This window comes from Uloborus diversus, chromosome 10 (genome assembly GCF_026930045.1).
Source record: "Uloborus diversus isolate 005 chromosome 10, Udiv.v.3.1, whole genome shotgun sequence".
In the NCBI taxonomy this organism is placed as follows: Eukaryota; Metazoa; Arthropoda; class Arachnida; order Araneae; family Uloboridae; genus Uloborus; species Uloborus diversus.
The window spans coordinates 33,448,266-33,468,058 of record NC_072740.1 but is presented as its reverse complement, the minus strand read 5'-3'; the positions used below and the strand labels follow the sequence as shown (position 1 = coordinate 33,468,058).

The window sequence follows — 19,793 nt, the reverse complement described above, 5'->3', positions numbered from 1 at the left end:
GACAAATAAAATTAAACAGCACTATTGAAACAATAATAAACAATTTTAAAAATCTGTAAAAATTTACACTACATACGTGATACAAATTTATGTGTCACAGTTAGAGCTTTTACAAAAATAGTCTTTTTTACTTTCAAAGAAAGGCAGTTCCTTTCGAGCCTCTAAACATGCACGAATGAAACCATCCCTGGCTTCTATTCCACTTACGGCCAGAGATGCATCCGTCACCAACTTTACGCAGCGCTCCACAGATTGAGTATGACAAGGAAATTTGCACATGTTTTGAAGAAAATGAGGAACATCTCCGGTTTTCACTAAGTCATGTAGCTCGTCCTCAGTTAGTATATTTGTTATAGGAGGTTTTGTTATAAGCACTTCTTCACACTGCCAATTGATCAAGTCGACATAGTCGGAAGAAGAAAAGTTAAGCTCAGGGATGGTAAAAGTACGGATATCATTATTGTTCACAGAATTAGTGTCTCGTACTCTCAAAATCCGATGAGCAGCTAACTGCTGTACATGCCTTCGATCATCATTTAACATCGCCAGCAAGATGTTTTCAGGATGTGCAAAAAAGGCGTTCCGCTGAATGACTGGATCGATGACATGTAACAGGTCGTCTGGCAAATAACGCGACAGATGAATAACGTGCCACAAGTTTCGTGCACCATCCTTGCATGCTGAGTTGCACTTAATTAGAAACCAGCAAGGTGTATAAACTTTAATAACGAATGAAACAAGCATTTTTAAATTTGCTGTTGGATATTCTGTGCCGATGTACAAACGCAAAATCCGACGTGAGCCATCTAGAATGACTCAAGGAACCAGGTACTCTTTCAGAAAGGTGTACGGAGCAGTTGCCACTAATAACGGCTTCAAATATTTCCAGTAGATATTTCTGGTCAGTACTTAGGTCCCCTCGGTCGATAGTTGGCATGTTTTGAATATTGCACTCAACGGCTTTATATTTCACTATCGGTAGTGATTCGCAGCCTATCAACATTTTGCCAATAGGACCGCCGCTGAATCCTCGGGGATTAGTACTTGGTCCATCCAAGTATTCTACTAAATGGCGAAGCAGCAATTCGTTGCCATGAAGCTGGCATATTAACCACTGCAATGGTCTGTGAAAGAATGTTTCAAGGCGTAAAATCACGCCATTTTCTTCTGGTATTTACTGCAGTACCGTCACATCCGACGGCGCACAACTGAGTAATATCAATTTTGTTTTCGACAATGAAATCCAGTATGCCGTTTGCAACTCCTTCTGCGTTTGATCGATTTGGCGAAATATGTCCTAAGTATTTATTATCTGGCAGCATAACCAGTGTTACATGTTCTTCAATAATTATTTTTCGATGATAACTGCCGGACACAGATTGTTCCAAGAACAATGTACTATCCTTTCGGCCATCAAAGTACAGACCTTGTACATCAGCACATTTTGGCCCTTGGTGATGAGCTTGCAGATTTTTTCTCACTTTTTTACGCTCTCGTTTCACTTTGCTTGGATCGATTATATTTGAAGATGTTTCAGGAGAAATTAAGCCCACGTCTTCTAATATGGATGATGCCAACGCGGCCGCTGATCTATTCGAAACACCGTATCGGTCACACGTTTTAGAAATTTTTTTCAAACTGACTCTTGCTTGCGAAGTGCTTGCTTTATAATTTATAACTATAAATTCAGGATCCTTTTCGTCCGTACCTTCTATTGAATATTCTTTATCAATTTCTGTTTCTTCAGAACCTTCTTCACGGGTATTAACTATGCTTTCCCTCTTCGCTCTTGATTCTTCTTTCTTTTTTCCTTCAAAACTCAGTTTTAATTTTCTTGTGGTTTGAATATCAATGTTTGAAATAAACATTTTTCTATCACCACGCTGATCAAAAAGAAAAAGTTGTTCTTTGGAAGGAACTTTGCGAGTCTTGTCGCAGTTACACGCACTGAAACGGCATTTACAACAAGCGATGTCGAAAAGTTTTTCTCGAGCTTCGGATGAAAATAACTGCATCTTTGCGTTAAACGCATTTGTTTTAACAGATTTTTTGTTCATAGTTTTCTTCAGGTTTTTATATTTGCCGTGAAAATGTCGAATCATTTGAACGATTCATTTATGTGAAACTATAGGAATAGAGGAACGATGCCATATCTCTTCTAACTTCGTGGCTACGTCTTCTGCTATCAGTCACTGTGGGCTCTTTGGAAGAACTAAACTGTTTCTTTTTGTGTGCAAGAAATAAATAATACTTAAATACATCTTCATACGTAGGTAACATCAATAATATAAACAAACTTTACAATACATTTCTTTTCCTAATGTATACGAATCTTACATCACTGGAATTGCTATTGAATTCATTATTATTAAAATATTTTTAAAAAACTTTTAAATGTAAAGAAATATTTAGTAAAAAGTTGGAATCTAGACTGAATGTTTTTTTTAAACTTTTTTTTGTATATGATGCGATACTAATTAGAAATAAAACATGCCATACATAGTGCGATTTTTTTATTATATTTTACACCATTCATTCTTTGTAAAACAAGTAAAAAACAGCTCAACCTAGTAAGTTTTTTTACCTTCCAAACGCAAAAGAAATATGATTCCTGCCAAACAACTTGACAACGCGATTTCTAATATAAAATATTGACTCTGAAAATATTACATAAGAATGGGTTTGAAACCCCCCAAACCCAAAGGGGGGGGGGGGTATGTAGAGATTTTTCCAACCTCCCTTCCCCTCGGGCCCTTTACATGCAAGGAAATGTTTTCAGTCCTGTGAAATATGACTGATGTGTTAGATTTGATTACAAGAATTTTTAAAATGAGGAATCAAGTTTGTAAAGTTTTATTTTTTCACATAGTAAATGAGCCACACAACAAATATACACAATAAAAATATTAAAATATTTATTTCAAACTGAAGTTTTCCATAAAAATGTACAAAAACATACAATAGCTTGAGCTCTGATAGTAATAAGATAAATGAACATTGTATCACTGGGATGAAAAAATACACACAATCTTATGTGTACTACTGTTTTTGTGTAAATAACAAAAAATAAGCAAAATACACCAGTATTAGTTTTTAAATATAAACAGGAAACAAAATAGTAAAAATTTCATGCGTCGAGGTTCCCCACTTTTCATTAAATGCAGTATTGACAAGTGTCATGCTTGGACGGAATCATCACTTTTTGTAAAATATGAAAGTAATAGAATCCAAAGAAAACTACCTTTAGCAATATTCTTTTAGTTATTATTGCTAGTTTGTGCCATTTCTTAAACAATTGCTTCTTTATTCACAAGAAATAATATAACTTCATATTAAAGCATTTGTTCCACTGAAACTATTGTACAGCAATTAAACACACCCATGCCCTAATAACACAAACCCTATTGGACGGATAAGATCACATAGCAGCTTAAAAATATATTTTAAACAGAAGAACAGTTAGCCACAGATATTAGTTTAAATAACTAGAAATGTTCTTAATACAAAAACATATATAAAAAGGCATTTAAAATTACATGGACATTATAAAAATATTTGTGTGTAAGCAGTTGCATTCCAAAAATTTAACTGAATCACAAAAATATTTTGAGATTCTGAAAGATGCATCAATGGAAATTTCGGAATGGTTATTTTTCATTTCTAACACATTATGCTGTTTTTTATGCTAGACTGCCTCTGAAAATTAACTTTAATTTTTCTTTTGGATTATTACAATAACAGTACTTTACATTCAGTAATTAAATGCAATGTTTTACTCATATTCATTTACAACTAACACTGAACATCTCATTATTTATGTAATATTATTAAAGTTAACCCATAAACCATTATTTTTTTTCTGGAATCACTATAAACTATATTCATCACATTTCCTTAAATTAACTTTAGTTCAGCTGCTTAGGATACATTAAAGAGCTCATGTATGGTAGATTAGAATACTAACTCATGATTTTTTAAACAGCAGTTCTATTTATAGGAAAGTTGTAAGCATAGCTAATTAACTATCGAAATTTAAAAGCTTAGCTAAAAACTTGCTTGCCATGAGATGAGTTTTTACTCTTGAACTCAAATGCACTTCAACTAGTTACAACATTTAATATAAGAGGTAAAAAATTACTTTTAAAATTACATTACTTTTTAATCCTTTTCTTGAAATAATCAAAAACAAGATACCAATAGAAAGTAAGTAAAACAACTCCAATATTTCGCATTAGAGTTATGCAGATGTTAAATTATTCTTCAAAGTTTTTTTTTCAAATAATTTGTCTGAAAATTTTTAAAATATTTTGCATGTGATATTATGGTCTACAGGTTCTATTATGCACAGTATAAGAATGTAACTGAACATTATTTTCGAGAATATCACTGAAAGTTCAATTGAAAAAGGTTATTAACTTCAAAAAATAGTTGCATTAGTCAATTCCCGGACAGAAAAAGTCGTCTGAATACCAATTGGTTTCCTAAAATTAACATGGTTACATAATATAGTATAACTTCCTTTCACATGGTGATCAAAGTTACTGCAATAATGGCAGTAGAATACATGGAAGTATTAAAAAAAGCAAAACTTTGTTGCATAAAACAGCATTTTGGTTCAGATATCCAGAAAAAGGGATCCATATACCCCAGTTTCCTAGAAAATCACTCAGTTTCAAAAAGTCTTCTGAAAACAACTAATAGAAAAGATTAACATAAAATGTGCATATTCTACTTCTTACACTGAAATAATATAAAACTTGTATTTCATCGAAACATTAAATCCTTTCAACTTTTTCCAGAAGTTGTGCCTAACATGCCATATTTAAATAGTAATTGGGTTCAACATTTGTTTTTAACATTTTCAAACCTTTTAAAAGCAAAGTTGACTTCTAAACATCTACACAAAAGGAATACTTCTTTCAAAGTAGTTTTTTTTTTTTTTTTTTGAACTAGTAGAGTAAATATAGGATAAAGTTTTTTGAAAAATAAATGATCAACACTAAAACTACATCGATGCTATTTTAATAACTTTAGAGTCATGATCAAAAAATAGTTAGTTTTGCATTATGCAAATAAGAGGGGTAAAAAGTACATGTTTTCATGCCTATAATCAAAATACATTTTGAAATGAAATTCTAAGAAAAGTGAAAAAAAAAAAAGTCACTTTTCTGAATCATTCTTCTAATGAATTAAAAAAACCACAGGCGCAATTTTCTCTTCTTCTGAAGTCATTATGGAATAAGTGAAGTGTTAAGCATACTCCCCCCCCCCCACCTGCATGTTCATTTTGTTAAAAAGAAATTACATTTATTAAAATTCAGTACAAATTTTGAAAACATGATACCATATCAAGTCGAGTTCTACTGTTCTTAAATAAGAATATTTTAAACAGTGTTGTAATGACATGGAATGTATACATTGAACTTAGCTGCAACTAAAGATGATTAAATGAAAAAATATGACATATAATATTATATTACTCTATAATTCTAAATATGATCTGCATCCTTATTAAATTAAGGGTAAAGTTTTGAAAATAACAGAATATCCTTTAAAATTGTATTCAACTTTTTATGTGAGTGATGAAAAAAGATCACAAAATAACCCCTTCCAAAAGAAAATGTTTTGGTTTGAACAGTCAACTAAAACTTTTCATTATCAGAAATGCACACATTGGAACTTTCCCGACTTATCATTTTCTCATATCTATCTGAGAGCCATAGGTTGAGAAATCTACAACAAAGAATGGTAGCATATACAATTAAATCCTTGATAAAATCCTGATCCTAGTTTTGAAACCAACTTTTAAGAAAATGTTTGGGGGCATTCTGAATAATACAGTTATATAAATGAAAATTGCTCAATGAAAATGAATCTTTAAAATACTGAAAACAAATGACATTGCACAAGTTAAAATATGTTGCTTAGGAAAACGAACTCATAACTTACAATGCAATTACCATAACTTAGTCATGAGTATATCTTAACAAGAACAATAAACACACATAAAAGAAGAAAACTAGTCCCAATATTTTCAGAGTAAAATAATCTTAAAAACTCTTTTGATACATTGAAAATTTTCACCAGTATATATATACAAGTGTAAAAATACAACCAATTCTTCAACATACACTAGAATATTTTAAACAATAAATGTGTGCGTTCAATGAGAAATGAACATATTTCTTGTAGATTAATCCTAGATTGCACTGCACACTGCATGTAAGACTTATAGCAGAACATAATTTTTTGCTCAAAGTATAAAAAGTATAAAAATACGTAACTATTATTTCCAAAAATGAAAAAATATCATTTTCAGCGTCAGATATAACAAATGCACTCAGGTAAAATGGAAACAGTAGAAAGTATATTGTATATTTGTTGGTTATGAAGTAATGAAAGGAAATTTTTTTCTAAAGGTGGCACATTCTTTTCAAATGTTGAACAAAATTTATACCTAAAGAAATTTTAAAGCAAAAATTAGAACACTGAACAAATCACATGAAATTTTTAAAAAACTGAGATAAATTTGAAAAGATAAAACTGAGAATAAAAAATAATAATTATTTTTTGAAAAAACCAAGCTATATGAGCACATACCTTCAGTATCCATACATTAGTAGCTACAATTGTAGATATCATGCCTAAGCTCAGAATAAACGATGAATAACACAAGTTACTTGATGAGGTTCTGTAATATAAAGCTGTTGCATCACCTAAAGTGAAAATTCCACAAAAATAGTTATTTGTAGTTACATAAAATAAGTTCTTAAGAGTCATTTTTTTTTAAAAGCTGGACAAAGTGAATGGGGGGCCTGATAGAAGACACCTTCAATTTCCCTGAAACCTTCAGGATATTTTACTTATATTGCGATAAGAAAAAGTAAAGCTTCTTTCCTATCTAATTTGACTTGTTTGCCCCCGAGTGGAGATCAAAGTTTAAGGTCGTGAGAAAAAAGAGCTAAATATATGATTGCTTTGCTTCAAAAGCAATGAGTGAACCAAGCCAATTCTTTTAAATGTGGGTACTACTTGATCCTAGGTACATGCTAGCATTAATATTTTGGTGGCTCACTCATGGCTTTGAGAGCAAAGGTCAATTGAAACTGATACTTTTTTTTGCCTTGTTTGGACCCAGATATCTGCTAAAGCCGTGAGTAACCCTCGGAAATAAGTATATGATTAACTACTCACTACAGTATAGTACTAAGAAAAATATAAAATAGCTTTGGTGTCTCCTGGTTTTAGTAGTTAAACGGTCTCAAGCCAAGATTTTTTAAAAATGCCCAAGTTTAGAAGTCAATAACTTTGATCCCAATGGGTCAACAACTTTGGGACACAGCTGTAGTTATAATCCGAGTGGTTTGTTTAAGGTCCAGGGTTAGAAATTCATGGCAACTAATCAACTTTTTTAATTACGAGATCTCTTAGTTGATAATTTGAAACAAAAAGAACCAGCTTTAGGTCAATTACTCTAAAATGCCAGAGTCAATAACTTTGAGCAAAAGCTGTAATTATGCTCTACGTGATGAAGTTTTAGAATCATGTCAGAAAAACATGAGATCTAATCATCTTACTTTATTAAATAGTCTCAAAAATGATGATTTCAGTATAAAAGAGCGTTTTTTCAAGAGTTTATATGTGTGCTACTCAAAATCTTATGAGCTCAAACTCACACAAATACTAGAAAGAATCAACAGCCAAATGTACTTTAAGCTCCCAAAATTTTTTATGATTCTAGTGTAATATTTTTATGCTTGAAAAGTAAAAGTAAAATAACTAAAAATTATGCAAAAATTGCATATTACTGCATTTTACAGTAATCTGCAATTTTTGTGCAATTTTGCATTATTATTCCTTGTATTTACTAAGGTGCTGATCTATGTTTAAAAGTTCATATGCTTTCACCAATATTTCCTCAGTGCAGCCTTGAAACTTTGTGAACACACCTTGTTTATATACACTATATGACTAAAAGTATTGGGACACTTTCAAAAATTCACATTTTTAAGGATTTCTCAAGAAATAAGAGACCAATTGCTTTGTAACTTTTGTCACATAAAAGGTATGCTCCAGCTGTCATTTTCCAATAAAAGTTACATCACCCTTGTTTTTCAGGGATCAGTTACAAATTGAGGAAAACAAAAATGTCTTTTGATCATCACTCATCGTAAATAGCTGAGAATAAGTTGTAAATTTCAGAAATTAGTTAGCTTAATGTGTACAATTTTTTCACATAATTTAAGAGAAATTATCACTGATATTCACGAAGATATAAGCATTTCTTTCAGAACTACGAATTTTATTCGAACGTTTTTGGCTCATAACACGCAAAGTTTTCTGCAAAGCTTACCAAAGTTTCAGAAAACTTGACAGTATAAAAGAGAAGTATTATACTAAAATTTAAAATTAAAATATTGCAAATTTAATAAAATATGGACATTTAGAGCAATTAATTTTTTCTGTGCATGCGCGAAAGATAACAATAACTTCCATAATCTAAAATCCAACTAGATTCCTCAACTCATGATGAAATTCCAATTGAATATCTTAAAAATTCAGAAAGATATCAGCGATCTAATGAGCTGAATTTCAATCATTCTTGAATAGGCAACGCATCATGAGGGATTGTTCGCAAATAATCTGTTTTTATCATGACTCACACTGAACAATTGCAAGCAAATGTTGAAACATTCTTTCATGATACCACAGGGAGAATTTTTGAAAGTGTCCCAATACTTTTGGTCATATAGTGTATATTTACATGGAGAGAGAGGAAGAAAGAGGTATATTGATAGGGGTAGGCTGATAAAGTTAAATATGTGGGCTTTTAGTTTAAAATTTAAGAGTGGTACTGATAAATCATGTGTATGGTAAAAGAAAAAAGTACAGTGAAACCTAGGTAACTCAACACCCCAAGGGAACATGTCAACGTATATATGAGTTTTTAGTTTACAATTTAATAGCGATGCTGATAAATCCCAAATGTATAGTAGAGGAACAAAAAGTACACAGTGGAACCTTGATAACAGAGTATCTCCAAGGGAACATGAAAGCCATGTCATCTTACTGAGGTTCCATAATTTTAATTCTCAAAGAATTCCTTTATCACTTACTTACTAATGTTTATAATTAACAAAGATTATAATTTAACACAACAATTTACTATATGATAATTCCAGTAAATGAATTTTCTTTCTTTTTATAATAAAATCACTAATGTTAGTTAAATATAATAAAGTCACTAATATTAGTTGTACTATATATAGTTGTACAGTACCTTGTGAGGAATAAATCCACAATTTTTTAAAAGATATAAAATCTTTTTTGTCAGTCAGGTCTGTTAAAGATAAAAGGTCCTGCTCACACTTATTTGAAAAGCATGACATGGTGCCTTCTTTCTCCAAAGGACTCCCCCTGGGAACATTTATCCTACACTTTCCTTACCTATTAAAATTGCACTACTAGCACAGAGTGTGGTGGCTGACTCCTTAGGATAAAATATAGAAAGAGCTTTCCAGAAAAGGATTGACTAACCAAGAAACCTCAGCGTAAAATACTGAGAATACGTCAATATGAAAGTATGCTAGTACTTGACTACCCATGTAAGTTGACCGCTTTCTCAGGCACAGAATAGCCCTTATCATACAAATCAACCACTGTAAGTTGACCACCTGTCTAAGTTGATCACTTTTTACAAGCACGGAATTAGCCCTTATCATATAAATCAACTTCTGTAAGTCAACTTATACAAGTTTCATTTTAGCGAAAATTGCACTAGAATAAGAATTGGATGTTGACTTATAGAGGTTCCTGAAAATATGTGTCAAGTAAGGAAGGTTTTCACCCATTAAAATTTGCATTGAGCAAACCATAAGAAAAAAAAAAGTCTAGTTACAAGGCTAGTTGAGTTATCCGCATATTGATTTACCAAAGTTTCACTACAGGGTTCCCACTCTCACAGCAGATTAAAAAATAGGCCCGTTATATGGCCTTTTTCAGGCATGTTTCTAACTAAACTCTATACCAAAAAAAAAATCAATGCACCAAGAAGCAACCATCTGATTTGAAATTTTGTATGCACGAGTGTTTTGACCAGATATGCAAATGATTAAAAATTTGGTGTCCAATGAATGAACAGTTTGATCTCCAATAGTTTGATAAATTTTAAAGATAATCTCTTTTAATTTTTAAAAAAATATATATGATTTTTAATATACAGTGAAATCCTGCCACATCGAATACCAATACAGTCCCAATTTAATTTCCATTACATAGCTTAAATTCTACTACAACAAAATTCCCATTACAGTCAGCAAAATTTGTGGTCTCCAGAAGTTAGTTGTACAGGATTTCAATTTATATTAATGACAACATCCAAAAATTTTCAGAGTGGGACTGTGACAGGATCATCAGTTACAACAAATAACATAGCGACACTATTGCAATTTTTGCTAAAAAAAAATTATAACTGCTGAACCATTCATATGGTCCCACTCTGAAAATTTCTGTATGTATTGATTAGAATACATTAAATATCATACCGGTCTTTCAAAAATTCATAGGACACAGTCTTAAAACATTTTGAATTTTTAAATTTCGTTTTTTTGCCCGAAAATTATTCAAGTTACAGATCAAACCAAAGCAAAGGCAATTCTGTTGAAAACATGCTATTATAAAACAACAGCTCTCATAAAACTTGAGTTATAGTATTCTAAAGCAAAATTTTATCAAAAATTAAAAACAAAATTTCCCATATTATTTGCAGTAACTGCTGCTCCATTCATGGTTCCACCCTGAAAAATTTTGAATGTTTTCAAGGAGAAAGAAAACAGTGAAAAAAAAAAATTTGTTTTTTGACATTTTTAAAGGACACTGTCTCAAAAAATTGATTTTTTTAATTTAAAAACTTGTAAAACAAATTCTCAAAAATCATATAAAAATGAAAGTGCATGTAATTTTCTTTGTTTTTCTATTATGATAGATTTAAAAAAAATAAATTAACCAGAAATTTAACAAGCCAAAGAGATAACTTCTGAAAGTCTGACATGGACTGACCCAAATGATAAAAAATAGGGCCTTGATTTAATTTATTTTTAGGGTTTTTGACTACTAAATATGGCTTTTAGAGGGATCCCAACAAACTACCTGAAAATAAGACCTTTATAGGGGCTTATGAGGGCCCGCGGGAACATTTTTATAGGAAAGTATACAAATAAATTTCTAACCAACCTATTTTAAATTCTCGGACAGGTGAAGACATTTTCCCATCACCACCATTGCTGAAAGCCAAAACACGTAGCTTGTACACTTTGCCCAAAGTGAGGCCAGAAACCACAACTTCTAAGTCATTTCCATCCAAGAAACGATAGACTTCTTTTGCTGATGTCATGTCTTGGTCAGATTCCCAATACCGAACCTGGAACATCAATGTTTTTTAATCTTGTAATCAAAACATGCATGCAACAAAACATTGATAAATTGACTAAACAAATATAAATATGATTGATGCATTGAATAAAATTGATAAGAAACATTTGAAATGAATTTCTCATTCAATTCATAAGTTTTACTTTCGTTTTCTTTTTTAAATAGCTATATGGTTCTTAACAGTATTTGATTAATATTCAATAAATATAAATTACTTTAGTGACAAAGCTTGAAAGAGAGTGAATCACCTCTCGTCTGAAACATAAACTTAGGATCAAGTGCAGCATTTAAAAAAAATAGCTCATAAAAAATAATGTAAAAATGCACTACTATTCAAAACTAGCAGGTCAAGGAAGGGTGAGTTTAAAAATTCTTCAAGGAGGAGGTGAATGATTTTTATTATTTATCTCTTACAATGCATCATGATTTATGCAAGCACATATATATATGGGCTCTAGAAAAATTATTCTCCACAAAAACTATTTTACACTCCATCTTTTCAAATTTTAAGCTTTTTACAAGAGGTATAGTTAGGCATTTTTTTACAACTAAAATATATGCAATTTTGTTAAACTGCATATATTCACAAAGCATCCTCATTTAGTTTAGAGATATTGAAAGTTAAATTTGAAAATTTGGCTAATTTTATGAATGCAGTTTTTTTTTCCCCTCAGTTTTCCTTGATTTTGATTTAAGAATCAATAGATTAATAAATAGTTTATTAAATGTACTATCTAAAATAAAAAAAAACACGAAAATGCTACTAAAGTATTGAAAATCTTAAAAATACTCATCAGCTAATTTTTCTAATGAGTTTCGAGTGAACTTAAGGAATAAAACATCCACAGTTTGAAAAATAAGCTTCCAAAAAATCAAGTACCAAAAACATATTATTTAAATAATAATAATGTGCTTAGTATTATTTTATCCTCAGTGCATCTTTACCAAACACTAGGGATGTGACGTTCATGAACGAACGGGTTTAAAAGTACAAATCCTTTAAATGAACGAGTCGTAACAATCTAACTAAAAAATGAATGACCATTCTTTTAAACGGCGAACAGTTCGGAACATTGTATTCACGAAATTGTGATAAAATCATTTTTTTTTTTTTTTTGAGCAATCACGATTGCTTATTGTTCTCATTTGACCGTTTTTGAAGTCCGTGCCTTTTTCAACTTGGACCAGAAGCCTATGCAGCACCACTGCCCACCGTCCTCTGCTTTGCGGCGCGGCGCGGCTGGTCCGGTTTTGAGCTACCCGCTTCTCCTGGTCGGAGGCGTCCATGTCCTACACACACACGACTTCAAACACATACACACACACGACTTCACACACATACACACACACGACTTCACACACATACCCTCACACACGCCTACGTGCATACACACAGGTCTACGCACACACACAACTATGCACACGTAACCGCCCAGGAGGAAAGGCAGGCTGGGGGGGGACAGGAGCCGTTTCTAAAAACAATAACTCCAATGAGTAGGGTCCGGTCTCAGTTCATGATTGCGAAAAACATAATTTGAATTCAAAATTTCAGAATTCAAATTAATTTTGTTTTTTAAATTAATCTTGGTTGGGGTAAGTGGGGGGATTCCAGTGCATGCAATTCATTTTTGAAACCTTAATACAAAACTTTTGAAACAAAATTTTTTAAACTTATTACCTCATTTTATCTTGGACATTACTGATTAAAAACAAATGATGCTTGAATTTTCTTAATGCTTATATTTTTTAAAAGATCAGATGGGTGTTCAGATTATTACAATAAATATTTTCATGAAAAATTAATGATGTTGTGTAACGTTTGTGTTTCCAGATTTATTATTTTAGGTTCGTAAAATTTAAAATTTGTAAAAACTGTTCAAATGTTTAACTTTTTTTTACCTTCAATGTACTATATATACATATTGCAATATTATTTTACACATATGTGGGTATTTTGTGTGAATAGAGTTCACTGGAAAAGAAATACCCATTTTGGGTATTTACCCGGGTATATACTCTGGGTACCCTCGAAAACAGATACCCAGGTATTTTACATCACTGTATGAGATCTTCTCAAATTTATTAGTTATTAAATTTTTATGATGTGAACAGGTGAGAATAAGGTTTAGTTATATATATAGCTCTACTCAATTTCACTGGCATTAAGTGATGCTGTCAATCCTCCTGTTAGGCAAAAAAAAAAAAACAGAAAATAATTTAGAAAAAAAACAGGTAGAGACAGCTTAGGAAAAAATGTCAACAGTGAGACCAACATTCAGTCGAAATTGGTGCTATATGATGACACAGAATTCAGAGTTAGTCAGCTTACTCAGCAGGCAGAACAAATTCAGCAGGCTCCAGAGCATGCTGAAGTCTAGTCACTAATAATTTCTGAACAGCAAGAGCTAAACAACTGTGCTAAGCACAAAAGTCATATCTGCAGCTGTGTTTAAAATGAGAAATTGCCATTTAAAGTTTTGTGCTTCCATGTTTTTGATTCAGATCTAACTTTTTCAGAACTTTTTAAAAAATATTTCCCACAGACAAATGACCATAAAACATTGTATTTAGGTAAAATTTGTGACAAAGAACCACCAGGTGACCATAATTCAATTCTGATAAGAAGTGCAGGTACGACTTTTGTGCTAGCACAGCAGTATAGTCATAAAAGTGGGATCTGGGTACCCTATTTTTGATGCCATAAACTACACAATGAAGTCACTTAGGGCACCACCTGACACCAAAACTCAAGAGTTAGCATTCATATCTCAGAAACGGTATGAAATTCAGGAAAAAACTAAATACCAAAGTTGTCACCAGTTTAAGAAAGAAAAGACATTAAAATGAACCTTTGCTTGATCCTGTTGACATCAAAATTCTTCCAACCGTTTTACTAAAATTTAGACTTGATAAATGTACATTCATATTCTTAAAAATGATTCATTAATTGTACTCCAAGACACATTCGTGAGGTCCAGCAATGAGTGTTGCCACTACATAGTGCTATAATCAGCTCCATTGTTTTGCACATGGCCAATTTATTATAAGTAGAACCACTTCTGTGACTCTACTCTAGCTGTTCAGAAAATTATTGAGGTGGCAATGGCCTTTAGTAGGAATCCTGAGTAATGTTTGTATCATGATGGTATTTTGTCGATTATTGTTACCAACCACATAAAATGTATCCTCATATTGAGAATCAACATTCTAAAAAAAATGTTGCATTTAAAAAATAATCATTTGTATGTGTGACGGTGTAGTCACACCCACAACATGAACAAATGATTATTTTTTAAACACAAAAAATATTTTTAGAAAGATGATACACAATATTATGATACATAATGGTTTTTTATACTTCAGACACATAGAAATAAAAAGCCAAAGTTTAAATTTCTGGGAATAAAGTGTGAACATATACTTAAAATTGTCATACCCATGCAAATGGATTGAGGAATATATAGTCACAAAGAGATAGAAAGAAAGAAATTACTTTATAGCCTCTAATTGGTTCTTCTTCTGTAGAAGGTAAAACACCTCTCCAAGAAACAGCCACACTAGTTGGATTAAGAGCATCAACACGAACATTTGTTGGTGGGCGCAAGGGAGCTAGTAAGAAAGATTATAGTAAATGTTCTTATTTCTAATCAAAGGCAACATTTGAATATCATGATGGTGAACTGATTATGCAAAACATTTCCTACGACAGATTACGTCGGAATTCTTTCAGATGGGGTCTTACACATTTATGAGAATAAATATCAACTAGTTTCCTTCATTCTTCATAACCTTTTGAAACCTTTTTTTTTTTTTGCAATCTAAGCATTGCAGAAAATAAAATAAAATAAAGCAAAAAAGTTTCCATTTTATAAGAATGTTTTAAGCAGTACATTGAGTAAATCCAATGCTCACATAAAATTGAGAATAAATTCACAGAAAATATACTATTTTCTTAAAAGATTGTGTAAAAATGTTAGAAGAATTTAATAAAAAAAGAACCATTTCCTGGATGAACTTGAAATATATATTTAATAAGAATAATAATATACATGTTTTCTCTGTATTTGCATTACTGTAATAGGAAAAGTGCAAAATAGAATGACAGCATTTTATGAGCTATCATAGCAATTTATAAGCAACTTTTAAAAGTACTTATACACTGCTGTTTGTAACAAATGCAAAACCATGAAGGAATCATCCGAATGAAATGAAATTTTCAGCAAATGTTAATTATAGGATGTAATGCAAAGATGTAAAGTTTCAAAGCCCCTACATAAGGGTGGTGTGAGCAGTGCCCTCTGAACTGGGTGATGGGGATAAATGGGGTGAAATTTCAACAACTTAGGAAGTTTGAATAGGGGAGAATCATCAGCCCAATATGTGCAAACTTTTCATTGGCCTGCTTATTCGCCAGATATATTTCCTATTAAGCAAATGTGGGATTTGGTTAGTTATGTCCTACAGCTTCAAACAATGAACTTTGGGTGCACATACCAAGAATATGGAGTTCTCTTCCACAAGTTGACATTGAGCAACCATGCACTAGTTTGAATGTCCCACAACAGCCCTTTATTTACATGCTTCCAGCATCAGTTGAGAGGTTGCTGCTCACACCACACAAGCATGGTGGCTCGAAACTTTACAAATTTGCACACAAATCCTATGATTGATATTTGCTGTGAATTTCATTTCATTTGAATGATTCCTTCATGGTGTTGCACTTTTTTACAAACAGTATATGGTTTCTTACAGCAAAATTCTAACAGAATTAACATGTAAAACCACAACATGCTTCCTGAAAATAAAAATCTTCCAACCTAATAATAACTTAGTTTTTGTCTGATCTCATAATGTTATTAAAAAATCTTAACATCAGAATTAGGAGGAGGGGAGGGGGCTCATCAACTTTGAGTGAAGCTAGAAGGGTTTATAGGGGCCTAATGTCAAAAGTAAAAAAAACTCTAAATAGTGTGATCTATAAACAAACTGTAATGTCTAAAACTGGTTTTAGAATTCAATTTCTAATATGTATGGAGATTTGCAATCTAGTTAGTACTTGCCTTGCATATTGCACCTATAATCAGGAATATGTTTTTTTTCCCGGGTAACACAAACCTACGGTAAGAAAAAGGGAAGTAGGAGGTAATAACCCCTCAAAAATAAGATGCTGGATCTGCATTTGCCTCATACATCATATTTGAGTAAGATGTAAAATACTCTGAAAAAGTGATTTTTTTTTGAAGTGCTGCAGCAAATATTTGGATACAGATCTTAAGAATGTTGTCCATTCAACATTACAAAAAAATGCTTTCAAGGCTCATCCAGAGCATCTCCTTGTAGGAATGCTGTTCGACCAACGTAAACACATTAGATTGCTTGCACTCAAGAAAATTGAAAAAGCACGTCAAACTAAGCAAACTGAGGTGCGAGTCTTTAAACGCCCTAAAGTTGACTTTGAAGCTGAAGATTATGTGGATTTAATTAATTAGCAATCTACAGCAATTACAGAACCACCCCTTGTTACTGATATAAGCATTACAGAGCTGGAATTGATGGCTGAAACTGGTCTTAGTGACAGAAAAGAGTTTAGGATTCCATCGCACACACAAGCAGTAGAGAAAATTGTTAAAGAGGTCACAGAAGGTTCAAAACCAGTACACAGCTCAAAGGAAAGGGATGGCTTTATTCAGTCTAGGCTCATAGATAGAAAAGAAATTCCAAAATTTGAAAGAAAAAGCCATTTTAAATCAACTACTATGGATCAATATGAACTGTAAAAGAGGCTTAAGTAAGATAATTTAGTTCAATTGGAGGAAGCACATTTCTTTAAATTCTGATAAATCTATTCTGAAAAAGAGTTTGACATATTTTTTAAATTAATTAATTATTAGTTCCTTCAATATCTAAAGTTTTTTTTTTTTTTTTTGATTTTCTGAAATAGTTCATTTTGATAACTTTGTAAAAAATGACAGCTTGATCAGTTGTTTCAGGCTGAAAAAGCCTCCAGCAAAACTCACGCATCCTTTTAGAGCTGTTTAAAAACAGTAGCATGGAAAAAGCTTGATATAATATGATAATACACATAATATTCTACACATGTGTTGGTGTTTCGTTTTTTGTACTGAATTCTTGTGATTTCATACTTTTATGTAATAAAATGAAAACAATGTATGCAAGAGTATTTCATAACCTTTTTTTTTTTAACTTCACATAACTAATCTTACAATGTAACCAGAAAATAAATTCAAATATTTTTTACCTACAACACATAAAGAAATAAATAAAAAATTCTTCATTTACAAAAAAAAAATTAAATCAAAGTTAGCTTTAAAAAACAAAAAAAAAATTGCAAATACATTTATATTGAAAATTCTACCTTGAACTTTAAAATATCCTTATTTTTGTGAAATATGCAGGAACCTAAATGTCGCATGAGAGCAAAATCTTTTATTTGACGATAATTCCCGGCTTTATTACTCACAATTTTCAACTTGAAAATAGTTTCACATTTTTTCTGTTCTTTAAAAAAGAAAAATAAGAAAAAAGGTTTTTTTTTTTTTTGAAGGAAGTGATAAACTTAAGGCCTCTTGCGGGATACCTAAATATTTTTTTATTTGAATGAGATTTTTTGTGTAGTATGTGGGTTGGTAGGGGCAACTTTTTATCAATATGACAAATTGAATTTCAATTTCCAATACACCCTAACATACATAAGTATATACAGACGTGAGGAGAAAACTCGTTGTAATTAACTCGGGGATCGTCAAAATGGATATTTCATGTGTCTAAACAGGGTTTGTATAAAACGTAACTGGACTGAGCTTAAAAAACATATTTATTGGCAAAAAATCTACTTTTTCTCTAGAAATCTTTGAAGTAGTTCCCATGGAAGTCAATAACCCTTTGGTACTGGATTTTCCAGTCGCTGAACGCCCTCTGGAAGTCGCAATCCGTAAAGCTTCTAGATCACTAGTCGTAGAGAATTGAACAGCTTCCAGAATCCCGAACCGTGTCCCCTTTAGTACTCTCTTCACCTTGGGGAATAAGAAGAAGTCTGCCGGTGCCGTATCCGGCACGACACTCCTTTTGCTCTTCTGTCAGGTGTTTTGGCACTAGCTTTGCATAGATCTTCCTTTTGCCCAGATTGTTCTTAACAATGGCGTGAACAGTAATCTTATCGATCCCAACCTCTTCAGCGATTGTTCGGATGCTCAGACGACAGTCAGTGTTCAACACAACACGCACTTTTTGCACCTTTGGTTCGTGTGACTGGTTGATGGATGTCTGGTACACTGTTTGTTGTGGACGTCATCCCAACCCTCTTGGAAATTCTTGTGCAACTGGAAGACTTGAGTTCTAGATACCGTAAACCTCATTGATCATTTGAAGAGTTTCTATAGGCCTTTTCTACAGTTTGACACAAAATTTGATGTTAACACGTTGCTTGATCGTACGCTCCATTTTCACTCCAACGAGATCACTAAACACACACTGCTCTCTTGCACAATGCTAACCCTCCAGGCGTATGGAGGCAAGTGAATCGGGTTCGCTTCCCTTCCCTCGATCCCCCACCACCACTAGAGTACCAACAATCGGTATACAAACGTTTTACCTGGGCATCACAAACTCAGTCCGATTACTTTTTATGCAAACCCTGTAGGTTCTTAGGCGTATATCCACGTGTGGTCGGGTTGTAAACAAAACTCAATATTCATTTGAAGGCGAGTAAAATGGAAATTAAGGTCGATTTTTGAGTGAAATTTTTTTCGTGAATACAATACTTCCTTTACTATGTAAAAGGAAGTAAAAAATGACAGTGTTTTCCCCTCAGTACCCTTCATATATATATATATATATATATATATATATATATATATATATATATATATATATACACACAGTCCAGTCCCATTAATGTGCCCATCTGTCAAAAGCCAGAATAACCGCCTTTTGCAGAGCGGACTGCTGCGAGACGTGCAGGAAGAGAGTCACTTAGGTCCCTGAAGGTGTTCTCTGGGATGTTGAGCCATGCCGACTCTAATGCCGTGGCCAGCTGTGCTAGATTACGCGGTTGAGGATCCATGGCGCGAACAACTCGATCGAGATGGTCCCACAGATGCTCGATTGGATTTAAGTCAGGTGAGTTTGCTGGCCAGAGGAGGACTGTAAACTCATCCTGGTGCTCTTCGAACCATGCACGTACACTGGCAGCTGTATGGCACCTCGGATTGTCCTGCTGGAAGATGCCATCATCCTGAGGAAAAACAATGCGCATGTAGGGGTGGACATGGTCCGCAAGGACAGATGCAAACTTATATTTATCCATCGTGCCTTCCACAATGATCAGTGAACCCAGAGAATGC

At 32.6% G+C, this 19,793-nt stretch overlaps 1 protein-coding gene across 1 annotated transcript in view; it reads right to left on the bottom strand.

Annotated features, from left to right (window-relative positions):
• Positions 1-2,893: 2,893 nt before the first annotated feature.
• Positions 2,894-19,793, bottom strand: part of LOC129231400 (contactin-like) — a 92,111-nt gene continuing 75,211 nt past the window's right edge. Inside the window, exons 20-23 of the mRNA XM_054865705.1 lie at positions 14,924-15,039; positions 11,233-11,419; positions 6,601-6,716; positions 2,894-6,457 (exon numbers count right to left, since the gene is read on the bottom strand). Of these exons, the coding sequence (XP_054721680.1) occupies positions 6,452-6,457; positions 6,601-6,716; positions 11,233-11,419; positions 14,924-15,039 (425 nt within the window). The 3' untranslated portion in view covers positions 2,894-6,451. The remainder of the gene's footprint in view (positions 6,458-6,600; positions 6,717-11,232; positions 11,420-14,923; positions 15,040-19,793) is intronic.